Genomic DNA, 21,418 nt, shown 5'->3' with positions numbered 1-21,418 from the left:
GGAGGGGGGGGGGAAGGCAGGCGGGCGCTAGGGGCGGTCCTTCCGGCGCCTCCACTTCCGGCCCCGGCGCCGCGGCGGACGGTGTGGCAGCCCCGCTCGGCTCTGCCCGCTCCGCGCCGCCCCGCCCGCTCCATGCAGCGCCGCGACGACCCCTCCGCCCGCATGGGCCGGGGGCCGGGCCCCGGCGGAGCCCGGCAAGGGGGTCCCCCGCCCCGGCGGCCGCCCCGCGGCGGTGGGGGCCGCGGTGGCGGTGGCGGGGCTCAGCCCCCGCCGCTCCTGCCGCCCAGCTCGGCCGCCGCCTCGGCCGGGCAGGGCCCCGCCGGCCCTACCCCGCTGCTGCCCGGGGCCGCTGTCAAGATGGAGCCCGAGAACAAGTACCTGCCCGAGCTGATGGCCGAGAAGGACAGCCTCGACCCGTCCTTCACGCACGCCATGCAGCTCCTTACCGCAGGTACCGGGGGCGGGAGGGGCGGAGCGGGGCGGGGCGGGCGGGACCCCTGGGTAGGGCCCCCCCCCCCTCCTTCCTTCCTTCCCCCGGCATCGGTGGGGCGGGCCGGGGGCAGCTCCCGGTAAACGCCTTGTGCGGCGAAGGGGACGGGGAAGGGGGGGGACACCCCCGTCTCCGCGGGTGGCCGGTGCGGCGGGCGGCTCCCCGCAGTCCCCGGGAAGCGATGCGGGGGCGGCTGTTCGTCCCGGCTTCTCTGCCCGGGGTGAGATGCGACCCCCGGGGGGGGGTTTGGGGACGAGCTCTGCGCTTCACCCCGCCTTACCCCGGGGCTGGGGTATGGGCAGACCCCAAACTTTCTTTCCAGAGCGTGGCCCTGCGCTCGCACCGGCCCGTTAAGTCCCGGGGGAGGGGGGAGCGAAGGGACCAAAGCCGGCGGTGGAGACCTTGGGTTTTCCCTTGGGGACCCCATTGAGTCTGCCAGCCCCGTAAACCGGTGGCTGAGCTTGGCTGGAGCCGCCGGGCAGCCGGCGCGGGGCTGGAAATGGCAGTCTTTGTTCTGTGCCCAGGCTGTAGGCTGCTCCTTCCCCAGCGCCACTCGGCCAATCGCCGCCGGGCTCCGACTCCTCCGTATCTCCCAGCACAGCAGCTGCTGCACCCGCTTCTTCCCGAGCCTCTGTCAAGTACCTTCAGCCTCCTCAAGACGCCTGTAGTCAGCTCCGAGGCTGGAGAGACAGTTAAAGCATCTCCTCCAGCTTATGGCTTTACAGCCGGGAGGTCCCCAGCATGAGGATGTGCTCAGATTGAGCCCGTGGATGAGCAGCAGTGTGTTTAGCAGCCTGCTGCTGCTTCTCCTTCCAAATGGTTCTCCCTTATCCTGAGGTAGAGCATCTCTTCCCCCTCCACACAGCATTGCCATAGCTGGTGCAGCACTGGGGATTCCATTAGCTCCTCCTTTAACGTAGGGAAATCATTCTTAGGGATTGCCATCTCCCATTGTGCAGGCAGCTGAGGTATGGTGTCAGGGGGAACTTAGCCTCCCTCCATCTAAATAAATTAGTTTTATAATCCGATTTGCTGTCAATTTAATGTGTTTTGTTAATAAAAACCCCTTTAGCCAGCTGATGCTCGACAGCTTGGCCATAATGCCTTCCAGTGAAATGAAAACCTAAGGAGTTTGCTAATTCCTGCACAAAGAGCAGCCTGCCCAGCAAAGCTTCCCTCACTGAGGGGTGTAACGAGGATTTATGAGGGTTGGGGTGGGGTTTTTTTTCCCATTAATTTAAAAATTGCTGGTGGTAGGCTGCAGATTGATGGTTGGAGAAGCTCCAGGTGCTTCCTGCTTGCTTTGGGGGTTTGGAAAATCGCTGTCCTTTGGGGAGGATCCACTCACGGTTCCAAATTTGGGTGATCTGGAGAGGAAGCTGGTGGGGGAGAATCTTGAATAAGCTGGTGGTTTTAGGAGTGTGAAATCTCTTTGTGGAGGTGACCCTGAACTGCTCTGGGTTGCCTGGAATTTCTCTCCGGTGGTGGCATCTTTTGGGGGATGTCACGTTGGAGGAGCTGCTGTGAAGCTTAACGTGGGGTTTAGGTTTGGACTGAAGGATTGTAAAGCAAGACTTGAGCAAAATGACTTCCAGACAAAGGCATGATGGGTTGGTGGGTGTCAGCAGTATTCCCGTTCCAGCCTTTTTTCAGGAGTGGAAGTTGCTGGTTCTGCCTCTGGGAGGGAACCCCCGGGAGTTCTGGGTTGAAATTCGGGTGTGTGTGAAAACGGGGTGTTACAGCAGTGGAAAACACCTCAGTGCTTCCAAGGCTGCTTGGAATTTCTGGAGAAAATTAGCACTGCTTAGGGGCTGAGGTGAAGGGCGACCCAGGGAAAGTGGGGCTGATTCTCCAACAACTGTGTGATGAAACAGCAGGAGAGTGGCAAGATTTTGGGGTTCTGTTACCCAGCACCCCGAAAAGAAACTGAAAACCAGGGCTTCTTGCACCTTGGAATATGATGCACATTTCCTTACCCCTGTGATTTCTGGGGTTGGTCTGACCTCCTCCTTCCATGGGAACAAGAAAACCCCGTTTTCTGGCTTTGATTTCTGCCTCCCGTCTGCTGCAGGGAGAGCAGGAGGAGATGCTGATGCTTTGGAAGGCACAGTCCTCTCTGCTTGTGTGCACTGGGAGGATGGGAGGTGTCCACCAAGGTGTTAGCCAGGCGTAGGGGCGGGTTTGGGGTTGGTTTTTTCAAACTCTTGTGGTGATCTCAGCTATTTTTATTTCATGGAGAAACCCTGAGTGAAAAGAGCTGGTCATCTCCAAGCTTCCTGCGCTGCAGATACATGAGCCGTGTTGTTCCACGAGCGAGTATAGCTAGCATCGAGTTGGCCCTTACATTAAACACAGCCCCTGGCACCCCAAAAGTGTGGAGGGCTGGGGGTGGGTGCTGAGGGGTGCATTCAGTGCAGTGGGTGTAGGGTTTTAGAGCAGGGAGGAAGCTGGAGCTTGAGCAACGTGTTGCGAAGCGGGGAGCAGCTCGTGGTGTTGGAGGGACCCCTGGCACAATCCCCCACTGACCTCACTGGTTCTCCTGATCCATATATTCCTAGGATGGGAAAAAGGGCTCTGTGCCATCAGGTGGATGGGCAGTGGCTTCACCACAGAGACTTGCCAGGGAAGCAAATGGAGATGTGCTCGGGCCGTGGGGGTGGTGAGGAACTGTAGCTACCCCCGAGCGATGCCCTGTCCTGCAGCTCACTCAGCGTGGAGTTAGGCTGTCCTGCAGTGGAGATGATGATCTCCATCTCTGTGTTTCCAAGCTTCTGCCTCACCCCAGAGCAGCTGGAAGCGATGCCCAGATGTTGCAGGCTGACATGCTAACACCGCTTCGCTGCTGCGTGTTCCAGTCTGTGTGTGGCTAAGCCATGCCGGTGCCATTAGCTGCCACTGCCAGCCTGTCCCTGCCTGTCCCTGCCTCTCTGCTCCCTGTGCTGCTGCCAGCCTGTCCCTGCCTGTCCCTGCCTCTCTGCTCCCTGTGCCTCTCCTCACCGCTCACCTCCACGCTCTCTCCTCCCTGCCTTGTGCTTGAGCAGTGTTTCTTTCCTTCCCCATGCCCCTTCTGTCCGTGCTGGCAGCAGTCCCTTCCCAGCCAAGCTCCCAAGCAGAGCTGTCAGCATCCTGGCTGGGGTGGGTGTGGGGTGTTTCGGGAGGGAGAAGGTGGGGTGAGGCTTGCTGAATTCTCCAGCTTCCACTATTGCAGAGTCCATCCAGGAACAGCTCCTGCTCCCTCTCCTGCGTCAAACCAGTAGCATAGGAGAGAAGGGAGCTCTGCATCCTGGCAGAGGCTCCCATCCCCACGCTCTTTCGGTGGTTTATATTCTGGTTTGGGGTGTGGGGTCAGTATTATCACACCGTTACGACAATACTCCTGGTGTTACGGATAAACAGAACGTGTCTCTGCTTGCAGAGCACGAGGTGCTGCAGGAAAATGTTTAACATGCTTAATTTTTTTTGTTACATGGAGAGCTTGGGCTCAGGTCAGGCGTAGCACTGTGGCTGCTTAAGCCTCTGCCGTGTGAAGCAGCGGTGTTACCAACCCCCTTTGCCTACCCCTTAGGATTTCTTCTGAGACAATGCAATCACTGCCCCACACGAAGCCCTGGAAACCACTGCCACACATGCCGCCAGCCTGCTGACATTCCCCGTGGCAAGAAGGTAACCTTCTGCTGCACCTCTGACACGGCCTTAAGTCTCAGCACTGAAACCAGGCGTGCTTAATCCCTCGAGGTGGACGTACGTATCGGCGAGTGGTCTGACAAGCTGCTGCCACTCACCCGTTCCTTCCCTACCGCTTCGTGTTGCGTGGCTGATGTGCTGGAATGCGTAGAGATAACGCTGGAATCCGCAGCAGTGGGACACATGGAGTTGGGGGTTAGTCCTCCCAGGTGGTTGTTAGTCCTCCTTGCACGCCTGTTTTTCGGGAGTTGGTTCTCCAGGTGTGATGGGGACAGCCGGGTCACCCACGCTGCCCCAACTGCCGAAGTCTCAGGGTTGGGTTTTTCTTTTTGTGTGGTTTGGATTTCACTTGAAAACTTGGATATTTTTATATCATGAATGTTTTTTTAGGAAATGCTTAGTTATGCCTTGTCCTCACAGAGGGATCCCTGGGTGTCATCGCTACTCTTGCGGGAGGCAGAGTAGATTTTGCTGTGGGGTTGAACTGTGGCTTGCTGGTTTGCAGAGGCTTTAGGTCTGATTGTGTTGGGCTTTGGCGAGGTAGAAGATGCCTCTGGGTAGTTTAGTTTCCATCAGGATAAGTTTTAGGCTGCTTTTATTCTTGATGTGTGCAGGGAAACCACTTCTTAATGCGCAGGATGTGCTTTCAGAAAGTCACTGGTTTTGGAGAACCAAAATGTGTGAGAAGTTGCCCACGTTGTGTTGTAGGGTCTGAAGCGATGCCTGGCCAGGGGTAAGGCCACCAGTGCAATCCTCAGTTTCCAAATCTCAGTTCTCTGATCTGTTCTTACAGTTAAAATTTCAAAAGAAGCCCCAAACCCTACATAAAACTGATCAAGGCAGCCAGCTCTTCTGCTGGTGTTATAAACCTGACCTTGCTTGAACTTCAGGGCTTTTTGCTTTTGCGTAGTGTCTTCAGGAAATAATTCCTTTTTAAAGCAAAACTCAAGTTATCTTTTTCAAAGCCATTAGATCCAGCAGGTTTTTTTTTTAAACTAAGGAGTCATGGTAACACTTCTGTAAGGGAGCCAAGGTGCTGCTGCAAGTGGAAATACAAAATTCAGGCTTTTTTTTTTTCCTTCATAATTACGCAATACAATCTCTGAGCTGTGTATTCAGATCTCTAAACTAAAACCCAGTCTATATTGCTGTGTCCACAACTGTTATAAGTTGTTATATTGATCCTGGTTTCTCAAGGTGGGTTGTTTTTTTCTCTTGGGTGCACATCTGGTTGCTTGACTTCAGCACTGTTTGAGAGATGCCAGTCCTGCTCCTGTGGTTGCCAGCCCAGGATGATGCTAACCTGTTATTCCTATTTCTGCTTGGGTGACACAAGAATATTACCAGGTGGAGAATGTCCTGAGTACCTATCTCCCAAACCTCTGAGTGTTTAGTGTAGAGCACAGAGTTCCTCTCCCAGCCAGGAATCGCAGGAAACAGGAGGTATTGCAGCAGCAGCCTGCTTTCCATCCCTGTAGTGACTAAGCAGTCTTCACCTTCGGTTGTGCCTTGGAGTTTAAATCCAGTTATGATCCCCTGAAAGTGCCTCTCTTTCCCCTGAGATGTGAGGAGTTGTATTTGGAGCACTTTCATCTCCAAAGAGGAATTTATAGTTGTTGGGTTTGCTGATGAAATGGCACGATTTGGCTTTCAAAGAAGGGTCGTGCTCCTCCCCTGAAAAGCATCTGTCAATAACCATTTCGGATGGCTGTGACCCAGTACTTAATTATTACCTAGGGAAGGGAACATACAAACAGGAGGAGAATCAGCTTTTTAGAAGGGTAGATAATGACAGGACAAGGGGGATGGATTAAAGCAGACGGAGGGAAGGTTTAAATTAGATATTAGGGGGAAGTTCTTTCCAGAGAGAGTGGTGAGGGGCTGGAACAGGCTGCCCAGAGACGGGGTGGGTGCCCCATCGCTGGGGGTGTCCAAGGCCAGGTTGGATGGGGCCCTGGGCACCCTTGTGTAGCTCCAGGCCTGGAGGTTGGTGTCGCTCCCTGTGGCATGGGGTTGGAGCTCTGGGACCCTTGGGGTCCCTCCCAACCCAGCCCAGTCTGGAATTCTTTCATTCTTTTTACTTGTATCAAAGAGTGCATCAGGAATTTGGGATCAGTAGTAATGAATCGGCTCCAAATTTGAGGGAATTTGTCACCTAGTCATTGGACATAAAATAAAAATCGTATGTGACTATCTAGACAAGAAAAGCTGGTCAGGGACGGGCTACGTTGTGTCTTAAAATTGTTGGGTGTGATTCTTGTACCAGGGAAAGCACGTTAAGGACCTGTGCTAGAAAGGCCTGCCTTGAAGGTAATCTTCAGCCCAATCCATTTGGGTCATCTTCTGTGAGGTTGACTGTCTCCTGCCATCTCTCAGTGAAATCTTACTTTTTAGCCACATTTGAGGAGGTGTTTGTGTACCAGTTCCCAGCAGGCCTAACTTAACGACCTACTTCAGGCAGGTGATTGGGACTTCGTTCCAGATCCCCCTGGGGCTGCAGTATGCCTTCCCTCAGGCCACCTCCCTGTTTTTCCAAGGCTGTAATCCACGATATACAATGAAAAAAAAAAAAACCCTCCAGAATCTGATTTTGAGAGCCAAAAATCTGTAGTTGCATCTCCTGAATCGATGCTTACAACAGGCTGACAACTGAAAAACCAGGTTACAAACTCTGTGTGTGGTAAAGCTGCAGCTTCACGTGATGGCATGAAGCTAGGCCGCACTCCGGTGCGTCACCCACTTGGGCTGCTGTTTGTTAGCCATGTTTGCAACTTAACCAAAGCTCACGGTGTCAGAAGGCCTTGCTACTGCTAATTAAATTGCAGATTTAGATAGCAAGGAGCAGTTAGTGTAGTTGGGGCTGGTCTCTTTGTAGGCTTAGGAGTCCAACTATGGGTACCACACTTGGTGAGTTTGGTGTCTGAGAGAGGAAGGTACAGCAAAAGGGATACATAAAACTCTGCTTATGGTTTCCTGCTCTTATTTGTAGGGCTTTCTTTGCTGTTCTTTCTCATTATCCCATTGTTTGGTCTCCTGGAAGCCCTAGAAGTGAAGGGAGGAAGAGGCAAGCCGGGCTGGCGCTGCAGAGGTGGCCTGGCTCTCTGGTTTCCATTAAAGCGATTACAAGCGTTCCTATGCTCACAGAGGAGGAGGAGGAGGAGGGTGGTATGTCCTGTCGTGATTCCAACTCTAAAAATGATGCTTGTTTGAGGAATATAAGCAGCCCTGTCTTTATCTTGTTTAGAAATTGAAAAAATTCAGAAGGGTGAAACAACAAAGAAGGATGAGGAAGAGAACTACCTGGATTTATTTTCCCACAAGAATATGAAACTGAAAGAACGAGTTCTGATCCCTGTCAAACAGTACCCCAAGGTGAGGGCCAGAAAAGAGCTTACTGAATCTCCGTGATTTGCTTATTTTCTATGGGTTTGATGGCTGATTGTTAGAGGTAGTAGCTGTCAGAGTGTCATCAGGGGTTATGCCGGTGTTCCTGCTATCGCTGCGGGATTTTTTCCGATGCAAGGATCTTATTTCTAATCTATTCCGTTTCTGGAATGTCTTGGGATCAAGCTAAGGGATCCCAGGCGTTGCTGGGCTCTTTTATTACTGGAACTCTGCTTTCATATACAGAGCTTTGTGTTTTACAGCTAAGAACTCCTGTAAATCTGAACACTCGCTGCCTGTAAAACTGCTGGAGAGTAGATATTAGAATTAAACACTTTATGGGAGTTAATTTAGCCTGGGTTTTCTGGTGGAGCTTTTTTTTTTTCATGAGAATAATGTTCTAGAATTTAACTTTTCCTGTGCTTTTTTTTTTTGGTCTATATTTTTTTGTAAGGTGAAGGGAAAATGGAGTGGCCAAACTTTTTGTCAGCCATCATAACATTAAGAAAAGCTTTTGTTAAGGCTAGTGAGCTCTGGAGCTATTTTTTTCCCCCCTCTTTTTCTTCATTTACAGTTCAACTTTGTTGGAAAGATTTTGGGACCTCAAGGCAACACCATCAAGAGGCTCCAGGAAGAAACTGGTGCTAAGATATCTGTGCTGGGGAAGGGTTCGATGCGAGATAAAGCAAAGGTAAGGGCATCACCCTTGAAAACACCAGTCTCTGTTAATGCCTTTCATGCTGCTGGGAGAAAATATTCACTAAATATTTTGCAAAATACTAGTCCATTGAGATCCAGAAGTGAAGGTGGTAGAAAGTCACCCTTCCCAAATTTTTCTGTGCATGCTGGGAGCAATCTTGACTGGGAGGGAAGCATGAGGCATGTTTTCTTTGTGAGCATGACTTGGAGACTACTCATCTAGTGATATCCTGCACCCTTGGATGCAGAGATTGTTTATATGGAAGGTGAAGTACAGCGTTTGTAAAATAAGAATTAATTCCAGCTACTCTGTGAGAAGTAATTTGATAAAGGAATGTGTTTCCCCTCCAGGATGAGGGGAGAAAAAAAATCCTATTTCCAGCTGTTCCCTCTGAAATCCTTACATCCTCATGGTTCACTGAAGATGTTGGAGCAGTGTGTTCCTGGTAATCTTTAGTGAATCACAAAGTACCAGGAGGGGTTTTTTGAGCAGAAAAAAATGAGAATATAGGGGTTTTTTTCTTCCTGCTTATTCCCAGAACTGAGCTAGCAGTCAACAGCGCTGTAATTGAATTCAGCTTTTTATTTTAGCAGCATAGAAAGCTTTTACCCTTCTAGCTGGCTTGTAGTTTCCTCAGGCCACCTGAACAACACGGGTGTCAAAGAGCAGAGTTGGAGGAAGCTTGCTTGGCTTTATTAGACATCTCTAGCTGGGAAAGAGCACTTCAGGCAGAAAGGTGGTGTGGAAGAGGAGTGCTGTTGCATGTGTATCTAATCTTCTGGGGGAAAAAAAGGTAGCAAAAATCTCATAGTCACCCAAAAAGCAGTTAGAAAAAGATGGAAGGTGTGTGATAGTCTGTGTGTGTAGCATGTTACTGTGATCTGTGTCTGGCCATGGCCAGAGTGCCTTTACAGACACTTCCTGCTCAAGTTTAGAGAACAGGTAAAGGAAAAAATAATTCCTCTGTATCTTATTTAGCTTTAGAAACCTCTAATCTGCTCTGTTGCAGGAGGAAGAACTGCGTAAAGGGGGAGATCCTAAATATGCTCATCTAAACATGGATTTGCATGTCTTCATTGAAGTGTTCGGACCCCCTTGTGAAGCGTATGCTCTGATGGCTCATGCCATGGAGGAAGTCAAGAAGTTCCTTGTCCCAGTATGTATATGGATGTGTTTTTCTTTCTGAAGGATGTAGGTGGGCTGTGAGTCTGGCTGTAAGGTTGGGTAAGGTTTGTATGTGCAACAGGAATGGTGTCACTGAGGAAACCTGGAGTTTTAAGGGGGTGTGTGGCAGCTGACAGTGACCCCGTTCATCTCATGTGAGGGTGTGTGTTACTCCCCTGACCAGAACAGGAAGACATACACTTGCAGGGCAGAGGTACAGAGCAATTGGAGTAGGTATTTCTCTCCTGATACTCGCTGTGGATGCTGGGCTGGTAGCTTGTCTAGCTCCATATGTCAGTTTTGTAACTGGCCAGGCCGAGCAGGGAAGAGACACCTTGGGTGGGTTCCTGTGGCAGGGAACCACAGCACAGAAATCCAGCTAGAAAATCATTGATTGGATCAGAAACTGTAATTGCTGCACTCCAGAGGGGCAGTGAGGATGACAGGTGACTGCCCTGGCAGCGCCATGGTGGTACTCGGGGTTGTAGCTACTCTGAGACACACCTGTTAAATCAGTATTTCTGCTGCTTTGAGTGTATGGGATGTGAGGGAGCCTCTTCTTGCTGACCAGGCCCCTGCAGAGATGACACTCCCTCTCTGTTTGGGGATGTCTCTTACTGGGGAACCCCAAGCCCTTCATGGGCAGCTGCACATCACTTTTGTGTCAGCACATAACACAACAACGCTGGAGTAGCACCTCCAGGAACCACTGAGCATCAAAGAGGTGGTTGTGTGTTACTGAAACAGTAGTGCTTCTCACCAGATTTGGGGGAGGAATCAAAATGGGAAAGAAGCTGAGGAAGCATGCAGTGCTCCTTACTTCTGGCTAGCTCAGCCTGTGGGTCAGAGAGCTGAATGCCCCTCTGGCACCTCACTCCACAGCCCAACCTGGAGACCTGAGGTGTTCTGCCTGGAATACCAGGAATGGGTGGAACCTGAGAGCAGTGGGGGTAGTAAGGAAGTGTGAAAAGCGTATGGGTGCTGTGTGATTTCTGTGAGTCTGACACAGAGAGGAGGAGAGATTGTGATGTGAAGTGTCTTTGAAGGAAAGAGGTCATCTTCAAGGAGCCCCTGGGATGTACAAACCCTCAGTTTGCTAAAGGAAGCGTGCAGCCGTGCTATTTAAAGTGTCTTCTCTCTTCAAACAATGTGTTAAACTTGTGAAAATTGACAGAGAAGTCACTATGGGAGCCAGCAGTGCTGAGAAGACACATCTGGTAGGAGACTCCTTGCTTTGTGGTGTTGCCATGGCATCGTGTGGACCCTGGGTGTGAGGCCCAGGCTGCCTGTGTTGAGGGGAGGGGTGGGGTACGATGACTTCTGTGGGGTCACCAGAGAGCCCAGCTCTAATTCCTCAAGCTGCATCCCCAGAGGCAGTAAAAGCTCACAGAGCCAGAAGCAAATTGAGGTCCTAAGGAGTTGAAAAGGCAGCCTGGATTTGCTAATGGGCGTTTGCTCTTTGTCAGGCTGCGTCCTGTCCTGTTCCTTCACTGGAACAGTATGTTGTTAACCTTATGTGGGCTCATCACCAGCCTCTCACCTTTAAACAGGACCTGTGAGGTGCTTGAGGGGAGAGATGTCTTGCCTGACTTCACCTCTGAACTCTCCAACGTTTGTTAATAAATCTTGCCAACATCCCTGGGATGCCAAACATCAGCTGCCTCCAGAACCGCTAGGAGTGAGGTCTCCTTCCCAGGGACCAGCTGTGGTGCTCCCTGCAGCTCCAGGGCGTGCAGGTCGTGTGCCCTTCCTGGCCTGTTTGGAGAAAGCTGGTGGCTGCACACTGCTGCCTGCTGGGTGAATCCCAGAAAAACCTAACCCACAGATCTTGATTTAGGACCATCAGGTTATTTTTATTCCAGCACGGTGATATCCTGCAGCACGGGCTTGCCAGTTAGCTGTTCTTTGGAGTTGACTCTTTCCCCTCTTTAGGATATGATGGATGATATCTGCCAGGAGCAATTCCTGGAGCTCTCCTATCTCAACGGTGTACCAGAGCCAAACCGTGGCCGAGGAGTCCCTGTGCGGGGAAGGGGAGCAGCTCCACCACCACCTCCACCCGTTCCAAGGTACTTTTCCCAAAAGCACAGCCCTGGAAACGCAGCATCCTGCCCAGAGCTGTCCTGCCAGCTGAGCTCCTTGTTCTTGCACATCAGCCGTTGGCCTTGACCTCAGCTTTTGGCCAAAGCTTTCTCACCTCACGTTGTGATGCTTTTAGCCCGCAGGCACCAGATGTTTGGTGTGTTTGGAGATGTAATCTAGCACAGTGAGTGTTTTCTATTTTTGATGTCAGAAATGGGTCGCTTTGTAAAGTTAGCCTTTCAGGGGCTGGCCTGTGACATCCTGTGTAGATGGATGCGTTGTGTTTGCTGCTGTAGCCTTCAGCAGGATTAAGGGTTATCAGTTTAAACTGACCTGTTTTGTGGGGAAAGTCTTTGCTTCTGAGCGTTTAGCCCAGAAGTGTCCCTGCTCATCTCATCATCGATGCTTAGAGTCCTGGAGGCCTGGCAGGCAACACAGGTTGGTAACAGAGAGCTGTTTAAAATGAACTCTGAGATGTTACATGACTAGAGCTCCACATCCCGTTTGTTTCTTCATGTGAGCAACACCTAACACAGTAGAGTTCTCATCCTGGAAGAGGTTTTTGTAAATCCTTGTGCTTTGTTCTTGACAAGGAATCGTGGCTCACTGTGTTAACAAGCTGTTGCGTTGTGACTGTGTTATCCAGCTGTTGCACTGTCCAGGTGTACCCGCTGCCCTCGGTGTTCAGCACGTGAGCGGTACCAGCAGTTCACAACCCTTTTATCTCCTTTCCAGGGGACGAGGTGTCGGTCCTCCCCCTCCGCCTCCTCGGGGGGCCCTTGTGCGAGGAGCCCCGGTGCGGGGGGCCATTGCCCGGGGAGCTGCTGTAGCCCGCGGAGTCCCTCCTCCCCCAGCAGTCCGGGGTGCCCCTGCACCCAGAGCACGCGCAGCCGGCATTCAGAGGATACCCCTTCCTCCTCCTCCTGCACCAGAAACCTACGAGGAATATGTAAGTAGCCGTGTTTGGTTTGTCCCAGCTAGCTGATGGTGTACTGCATCCTCAGCTTCACTGGAGAAAGAGCTAACAGCAGCAAGGGTGCACTGGAGTCGGGGCCACGAGTCACGAGTACAGTCCTGGGTGACCTGCCCTCCTTTAGCCCTCAGAGGAGGGACCCGCTGGTGTGTCCTAAATGCAGGATAAGGGCTGGTTCTTCCACAACTGAAACGTGCCCCTGGGAACTGCAGCTTGACATAACTATCCATGCTTGGTAGAGAAACTACACCTCAGGGATCGATGGTGTTCGCATCACGTTCTCTTTCTGCAGGAGAATCTGTGAAGTAAGAAGGTTTCTTACTGCCCCTGAAATCCTTAAAATAAATGGGAGTGAACGTGCTGATGCTTGGAGGCACACAGCTAATCACTCCCCTCATGTCAGACTTCCCTGAGCATCTTTGCACTTGGTACTCTCAAGGGAGAACAAGGTGGCTGGTGCTGGTGCACAGCAGCATTTGGGAAACCATCACCAGTACTGGTATTCCTCAGTTCTGGTTCCCTTCTCAGTAAAACTCTGTTTTTCCACTGGAACCCATCGTAAGCGAACAGGTTGGGTTTATCCACCTGTAAATCTGTGGCAGGTAACACAGTTCCAGGCCTCCTGGTGCATGGTTTGGTACCACAGACAGAGTGCAGCCTCAGACCTGTATAACTGCCTTTCAAATGCCCTGTAATTATCCATGGGGTTCATTCCTTGTGAGTCACGGGGCACAAGCAGCACTCGGGTCCCTCTGTCTTACCAGAGCCCCTTCCCAGTGGCAGGTGAGGCTTCACAGGCTCCTCTGAAAGCTGCTGGAGCTCCAGCTCGGTTTTGCCATTACCCTTGGTCAGGTGTCACCCTTCAGTCCTCCTGTTAACACTGTTCATGTCATCATCCGTTTCAGGGCTACGATGATGCCTATGCAGACCAGAGCTATGAGGGGTATGAAGGCTACTACAGCCAGGGCCAAGGGTAAGTTCACTTGTCTGTCTGCTACTGAGAAAAAGATGCATGATCTTTCTTTTTTCCCCCCTTTTTCTGTCTTTGAAGGGAATGGAAACACTCATTTCAAAGTTTGAGCCATAGGGGCAGTTCCCTGTGCTGCTGGAATCAAGGAGTGCCTGGGGAATAACTTGGGAGTGTCCCAGTGTCCTTGATGCCCATACTGGGATCTTTGCTTTCCAAGTGTCTGTGCAGGTTGTGTCGGTTTAGGAATATGATTTCACCACTGTGTGTAACCAACGTAATTACTCTTCCAGGGACACAGAATACTATGATTATGGACACGGGGAGGCACAGGAAACCTATGAAGCTTATGGTATGTCTGGGAATACTCTTCTCTTGAGAGGGAAGGGGCTGCACATAGTTGGAATTGCCTGCAGCGGGTGCACGTAGCTGGGAATTGCTTGTGGTTGACCAGCTGTCTTCCAGTGCCACTCTGAGCAGAGCCTCAGGCACTTCTCATGGTAGAATATTTACCTCCTAGAGATGATCCAGGTCTGAAAACCAAAGGCATTCTGTGGTTTTTAGCTTCTTACACAGCTTGATTGTCTCAGAGGTGATGCTTTTAAAGTGCCTTTATTTTTTTTTAAACTGTGGAAATGTCTTAATTTACTTGTAGCCTTGGAATATTTTAAGAGCTCTGGATTTCCACCCACAGCACTGCTTCTGCTGCGGTCTGGTTTTTGCAGATTATATTTTGTGGAGCTGGATGAGTGCATGGTTCCATCTGCTTCCTTATCCTCAGAAACCCGCTAGCTGATACCGACTGCGCCCTACGTTTGCCTGAAAAATGGATTGAAATGTCATGTTAAGGCCTCCCTTTGACCAGATGGAATGCTTTTGGTCATTGTGACTCGCAAGCAGCTTATGAAGTTTAGCTAATTTCAATTATGTAAAGCTATCAGCTAGACTGAGGGTTCTGGGAGACCAGTTCAACCACAACAGTGTAAATCACCAACTGTTGGAAACGATAATCCTTATATCTGAGGTGCTGGCAGGAAAGGATTGGGTGACTCTGGGGTTTTTTGAAGTTGATGGATTTGATTTTCCTCTCCCCAAACGGAACTGTGCTCAGTTCTGGAAGCCATACAGCGAGCCACTCGATGGCAGGGGAATACGCTGGGTTGAAATCACCCCCTTCAGCAGCGTCCCCTTCAGTGTCCCTTGCCTGAAAGCTTGAATGAATGCAGGTGGTGGCACAGTGACCAGCTGGAGGGGCTTTCCAGGAACTGGGAATCCCCTGTGCTGTGTCATTAGCATGTTGGTCTCAGGTTGTTCCCTGCTCTGGGATTAACTGGAGTTGAATTCAGGTGCCTAACCAGGGATGCTTTTCCAGGCTAAGATGCGTTTAAATGGCCAGCTGCTGTGAGGACTGCTGGCTATCTTTCCTGCCTTCAATGGCTTGTGTTAGTCATGGCACAAAGAGGCTTTTGTGCCTCCTACTTGGTAGGAGAGCGATGGTGTCGTCTGGGGTATGAAGGCCAAAACGCTCATTGTATGCTTGGCACCACGTTGCCACAGCTAATCTGTTTATCCACAGTAATTTCCTTCGGTCTCTGCTTTCATGAAAACAGAATTAGAGGAATAAATTGTTGAGCCAGGCTGGAGAGGGGGTTGAGAAAAGGGGAACGTGTTCCATGGTGCTGGGAGCAGGCTGGGCTGTTCTCCAGCCTGGGGACACTTGGGTTTCCTAAACTGGGGAGAGTGGCAGCCACGCAGGTGAGCGCTGCTGGCACAAGCTGCAGAGAAAGCCAGGATGGATACTGGGGGGCTTGAGCCAGCTTGGGGACGATGAGGGGTGCAAACGTCACTGGTTCTGGTGGTGGTTGTACGTCGCAGAAGGGTTGGGGCCGTCCTGTCGAGCACTTTGTGCCATCACCAGTTGCTGCTGGTACAGCACCAGCAAGCGGTGTCCAGTCCAAAGCGATGAGCAGAGGGGAAGGAATGGCAAGTCATGGTCACAGAGCTGTGGCTGGGGGTCCGGCTGGATGTGCTGCCATCCCAGAGCAGTGTAGGGGCCACGTTATTTTGGCAGGGTTATCCAGGACCTGCCTTGCCTGGCATCTAGGCAGGAGAAGAGCGGCGTGTCCTGGTTTCAGTCAGGGTGGAGTGAACTTCTTCTGTAGCAGCAGATGGGATGCTGTGTTTGGGTGTTAAAATGGGAGCAGTGCTGATAACACCCTGATGTCTTTAGTTGTGGTCAAGCAGTTAAGGGCTTTTTCAGCTCTTCATATTTCTCTATTCATGAGAAAGGAGGGGATGAAGCCAGGACAGGTGACCCAAACTGGCCAAAGGGGGTATTCCATGCCAGTTCTGTCCTGCTCTCAGTATAAAGGGGGCTGATGGGAGGAGGAGGGGGCGGCTCCAGGACGCACAGTTTTTGGGGAACGGTCGGGTTCCGGGACGGTTCTGGGTGGCACGGCCTGAGCTGTGGGGTCGGTGAGACACTGCATTGTGTATCAACAGTTTATCAACAGTTTCATAGATTTTTTTGCCCTAAAGTCCTGTCAGCATTGTCATATTTGATCTTTCTGCTATTCTAGTAAACTACCCTTACCCCAACCCACGGGCTTTTGGTTTCTTGGGATTGGGGTTGTTATTTGCCCCTTCCTTTTCCCTTCCCTTGCCTCAAACCACCCCCCACCCTCTTCTCCCCCTCCTCTTATCCTTTAAAGAGCAGGCAGCTGTGTGGATCTCTGCTCTCAGCCGGGGTAAAACCACGGCACAGCACTACCTGTAGCAGGCCCAGGGCTGTCGCTGCTGCTGGCTGCCAGCCCGAGGGGCCGTGACTGCTGCGGCCTGGGCTGGGGCTGGCTGCCTGGGCTGGGGCTGGCTGCCTGGGCTGGGGCTGGCTGCCAGACCCGCCCTGGGAATTGGCTGTGGCTCTGCTGAAATTAATTACTCCTAAAAGGCACTGGCTTTGGCCAAGTCGTCCCTTGGCCGGGCTGTGGGAGCTGCAGCCTTCCCAGGGATCCCATGCAAGTGGCTCTTTTTCCTTTCCCCCTGTAATGCTGGAATAGAAGAGGTTTTGATGGACCACGGGGCGTCTTTACAGACTATTTTGGGGTGAAACTGCTGTGAGGATGCCCCGAGCCTCCACACTGATGCCAGATGGGAGCCCCACCAGCACCCCCTGTTCCCCCCCCAGCTCTCACCACTCCTCCATCCCTGACATATCCCTCTCTCTCCCACAGGGCAAGATGACTGGAACGGCACCAGACCCTCCCTGAAGGCCCCACCGGCCAGGCCAGTGAAGGGGGCCTACAGAGAGCACCCATACGGACGTTATTAAAAAACAAACATGAGGGAAAAATATCAGTTATGAGCAAACAGTTGTTACTGATTCTTGTATCTCCCGGGATTCCCGTTGCTTTACCCACACCAGACAAGTAATTGTCTAACTGTTTTTCTTCGTGGCCCTTTTTCTCCCACTCCATCCTCACCCTGCATTCTGGCTTCTGTACGTAGTATCTTAAAATGAGTTAAATAGATTTAGAGGACCGACTTTATAATTTCTTTTTCCTTTTTCTTTGGGTCTTTTTTTTTTTTTTAAGTGTGTAGATGGCTTTTCTTTCTTTGTTGTTTAGATAAACACGACTGTACCTTTTTTTAATAAAAAAAAAAACAAAACAAAAAAGTTGAGTTAAAAAATGTTAGTTTCAAAAGTGAGATGCTTTTGCTTAGCAGTTATGGACTTAAGGTTTTGTTAACCTTTTTTAAGCTTTGGTTTTAAGGAACCCATAAAAGTTGTAGTTGCAGAATCCCAAAGTAGGCTACATTTCAAAATTCAGGGCTGTTTTTAAGAATTAAAAGAAATCATAATGTAACGGTAGCTGCCACCGTTTAAAAGTTAACACCTCAGATGCCAAACCTTCCTTAAAAGCAGATTGCTGGCGAATCTTAAGTTTAAATTTTAATATGAAGGATCCTCATACAAATTAAATAGCATTTTTTAAAGGTAATTGACTTAAAAGGAAAAAAAAAAAGAAAAACAAAACAAATTAGGTTTGTAAAATTGACTTTTCTTATGTGGGTTTTGAAATCTAGCCCCAAACTTGCTGTGTTGAGAGATGCTTGGGAAGCAGATTTATTCAGTGTAAAGGGGTTCTTAGTTTTGTTCTGTATGAAGAACTTTTAAGGGGGGGGGGGGGGGAAGACCAAAAAAACCCCCAAAAACCAATTAAAGCATGGCTCTAATTGTTTGATATTAGAAAACAGAGTGTTAAACGAGTAGGTCTGAACTCTGTACAATTACAGTCTTCTCATTTCTCTAGTGCTTGGGGCAGATAATACCAGTGCAAGCTGAAAGCTGACAAAACTGGTCAATATTAGCAATCCCATGGACTTGTTCAAGTGTATCTCAACACTAGCTTTGGCATAAAAAGGGACACTGCAGCTGGAAAAAACAAAAAACAAAAAACCAAAAAAAAAAGAGGAAAAAATTTCACTTTGTACATAGGATAAAGTCCTAATTGGATTTGTACACTGTCCTCCCACTCTGTTCTTGAAGATTAAATGCTACATGTGTAAGTCTGCCTAAATAGGTAGCTAAAACTTGTCAAAATGTCTGCAGCAGTTTGTCAATAAAGTTTAGTCCTTTTTTAATCAAAGTAAATGTGATGAATTGTCATTTTTATTATTTTTTTTGGTGGAGCGATTAAAATAGCTATTATATTATTATTATTATTTGGAAAATTAATTTAAATTAATGCTAAAGCTAACTGTCTTTCTAAAATGTGGAGACATTCTAAAACATGGTGGGGTTTTTGTAATTCTCACAAAAAAAAAAGTTTATCAAGCTCACTAATGAGCTGAATTAATTAATAAAAAAGAGAAAGAAAACTTGAGAAATTGTTTTTCACCCCCTGGAAGTTGCTGAAAGCAGTTTGATCCCGGGCTGTGGCAGAGCTCTGACTTCTCTGTCTGCTGGGAAGCGTTTATGGTCCTTTGCTGAATTAAGGAGGGAGATGATTTCAGGTGGAATCCCAGAGTATTCCAGACTTCAGGCTCCAGCTGGAGTCTGAAATGGCTGGTTTAACTGTAACGTGACCAAATGAACGCTGAAAAATTCCAGGGCTTAGCTGCTGCCAGGAGGAGGAGGAGGAGGCAGCTTGCTTTCTGCTTTATCTAAGCCCCCCTCACCCCTAAGGCGATGCCCTTCCTACTTTATGGTAGCCTTTGCTTGGAAAGCCACTTAAAAACGTGTCTGAGGAGGGTGCTGCAGTTGCTCCTCATAACCTGAGAGGGTGTGCATGTGTATATTTATCTATATATCTGTAATTTAATAGCTGAAAGTAAACTGCTTAAGGTAAACTGTTTGTATTTCCCATCTGCAAAATGAATCTGGCGTTCTAGGGGGAGAGAATTAAACTGCTTGGGGGTGAAAAATAGAGCAGGAGGAAAGCAAACTGCTTGGAGCAGTGCATGACTCGAGGGGAGTACTTTAAAACCACACAGTTGTGTTTGTAGATTGTTATTAAAGTGTAAATAACGGCATTTTCAACACTGGTTTGGAGTCAGCTTTCAGGGCATAATGTCTTGCTTGATGAAAAGATCACCCTATGCCCCCCTTTTAAAGGAAAATTACCCCAGGAGAATCAGGATGTGTAAAGCTAACAGGCATCGCAAAGCCCAAAAGGTAACCTAAATGTCTGATTTTAATAGCACATTTCTCTTTTTTTCCATAAACTGTGACGGCAACTTGCATAAACCTGACTGAAACAGCTCTTCAGATGTTAATTTTAATGTAAAAAAAAAAAAAAAAATGGCAAAAGGTGTTTAAAATAAACATTTTTTTTTAAAAAGAGAAAAAAACCACCAACAAACCAAACCACCACCACGTGCTTCTGCATTAATTAGTGATAAAGTTAATAAATGGGCCCTTTGCAAATGGGCTGTAATGTAATGTGGGCAAAAAGGGAAGAAAAAGGAATCTGCCAAGCCTTAAATACCCACAAGATGTAAAATGACAGCGGATGGAGATAGTCCTGCTACTGCCAAAACCCCAATTCTGCTCAGTTACTCAAAGCTGTAAAATGATGGCCCCTTGTTAGACACCCCCCCCCACCCCCTCCCCGGGCTTGATACTGACTGGGAGATGTTGGGAGCTCAGCTTAAGTTGCATGTTTTCCTTCCTGTGTAACTGCATGCAGGAGATCTCTTCTCTTTGGGCTTGGGCTTCCATCGAGGAGACTCACGGGTGTCTTCAATTTGCAGGAGTCAAGAGGAGGTGGCTGGGAGTCGCTGGGGTGAAGAGGAGCTGGGGCACCACCAAGTGGGTGAGTTCTGTTTATTATGTTTTTGTTTGCAGCCCCTTGCAAGCTGCTGACATGTTTTGTGGGGGAGTTTGTGGGGGTGGAACCATCTGAGCTGCTGAATCAAAGCCGTTCTCCGCATCCCCTCAAAGGAATTTACTCTGGGGATAAGGCTGGTTGGATGAGTGATGCTCTGGCAGAGGTCACGGGCTTCAGTGCCTACCTTGCACAGAGCTCTCCCACCAAAATCCTGTGGAGAAGGAGGGTTAAGTGGATAGGAGGAGAGGGGGAAATGAGGTGAGGAGAGCTGGTTCCCAGCTGAGGTTCCCCCATCCCCTCCCACAGCTTCCTGAGAGCTCTCAGCAACAGGGAAGCTTTGACATCATCATTACCCCGTGCTCTCGAAGCAGCAGCCTGAGGAGCAGCTCTGTACAAGTCCCTAACACGTTAGGTTTGTAGACCAGATGCTGCCCAGCTTAGACCTTGTCCTTCCCCCCTTCCTGCACCCCCATCCATGGCTCTGAAACACGATCTGGCTGTTGAGGGGGGTTTATGGCTTTTTCTCTGATGTCATTGCCAGAGACAGCTGGGGCACTGGTCCTGCTGGGACGAGTTTAGCTCACAGCCCTACAGAGCTGCGTGTCTGGGGTCAGCTGAACACCCTGAGCCCTGGGGAGGGGTGATGGTTCCCCAGCACATTTGGGTGCTGGTGCCGCTCAGCACCCACAGAGGCATTGCTCCCTCTGGCAGTTGCTGCAGCCCCACAGATTGCTCATTTTCCAGCAAATACCTTAAAAAAACCCCACAAACCAAGCAGTACCTTGCCTGGGGAGATCATCACACATCAGTGGAGTGACCTGCTTACACAGCAAGGACACATCTTCCCCCCCAGCCCCGTCCCCAGCAGCTGCAAGCGTTTTCCTTTGGGGGCTGCCTAATCTCTTCTCTCTCAGAGCTTGAGATCACTGCAAGTCTGAGCTCCATAAATAAAAGAACAAAGAAATAAACTCCTAGAACGCTGAAGAAGTCTAATGGCTTCAAAAGACAACCACCCAGCGCCCGGGGTGTGGGACGTAGAAGGACATAAGTCTTATTTTATATGGAATTGTAAAGCTCCCCAACGAGCTGCTCTTATCTTAGGAGCAAAAAAAGTGGTAGTATGTGGGATAACGTGCTGCTGCAGAGTGAGATTGCCCTCAATTCTTTGACTTTTAACTTGAAAATTGGTTCCATAGTTTTCTGCTGGGGAAACCACACCATGTCTGGGTTTGTGGCCTGTTCATCACAAGCATCTTCATTCCCACTGTAATTGGACCATCAATTTCCATGGTGGCATTACCAATCTTTCCCATTTCTGTCTTAATAGGCACGGCTTTTATATCGAGTGGAAAGGATTTGATAGAGATCATCTATTATGATGTGGTTTTATACCAGTAGAAGCGGATCAGGTGCCTTTTGGAGCAGCACCCCTTGCTTGTGCACCGAGTTTGTTGCATGTTTCTGTGGAAGATTTCCTTGCTCTGGAGGAATGTAAATCCTGATGTCTTGGAAATAACTGTATATGCCTAAAGTATTTTGAAAACACGCCCTGCATCAGACATCTTCCTCCCTCTCACAGCATCACTACATTCAGGATTTAGCCTAGAGTCTCATTTGAGATCCCAAAATAGCCATCAGCACGGAT

General features: G+C 49.6%; 1 protein-coding gene across 2 annotated transcripts; it reads left to right on the top strand.

Moving 5' to 3' along the window:
- Positions 1-132: 132 nt before the first annotated feature.
- Positions 133-18,193, top strand: KHDRBS1 (KH RNA binding domain containing, signal transduction associated 1; the record flags this gene model as incomplete). 2 transcript variants are annotated; one of them, XM_084274252.1, is made up of 9 exons in its annotated part: positions 133-451; positions 7,419-7,546; positions 8,133-8,249; positions 9,268-9,414; positions 11,355-11,491; positions 12,240-12,453; positions 13,383-13,450; positions 13,738-13,796; positions 16,675-18,193. In XM_084274252.1, 9 exons carry the CDS (start codon positions 133-135, stop codon positions 16,770-16,772), a joined length of 1,287 nt encoding a protein of 428 aa, XP_084130378.1. In that variant the 3' UTR covers positions 16,773-18,193. The 2 variants fall into 2 exon arrangements, with proteins under 2 accessions (XP_084130378.1, XP_084130377.1); XM_084274251.1 differs by having other exon boundaries at positions 11,355-11,563.
- Between the last annotated feature and the right edge of the window lie 3,225 nt (positions 18,194-21,418).

This window comes from Gallinula chloropus, assembly GCF_964237585.1.
Source record: "Gallinula chloropus genome assembly, chromosome: 22".
NCBI classification, from domain to species: domain Eukaryota; kingdom Metazoa; phylum Chordata; class Aves; order Gruiformes; family Rallidae; genus Gallinula; species Gallinula chloropus.
The sequence above is the reverse complement of the archived record's forward strand: the minus strand, read 5'-3'. Positions and strand labels throughout refer to the sequence as shown.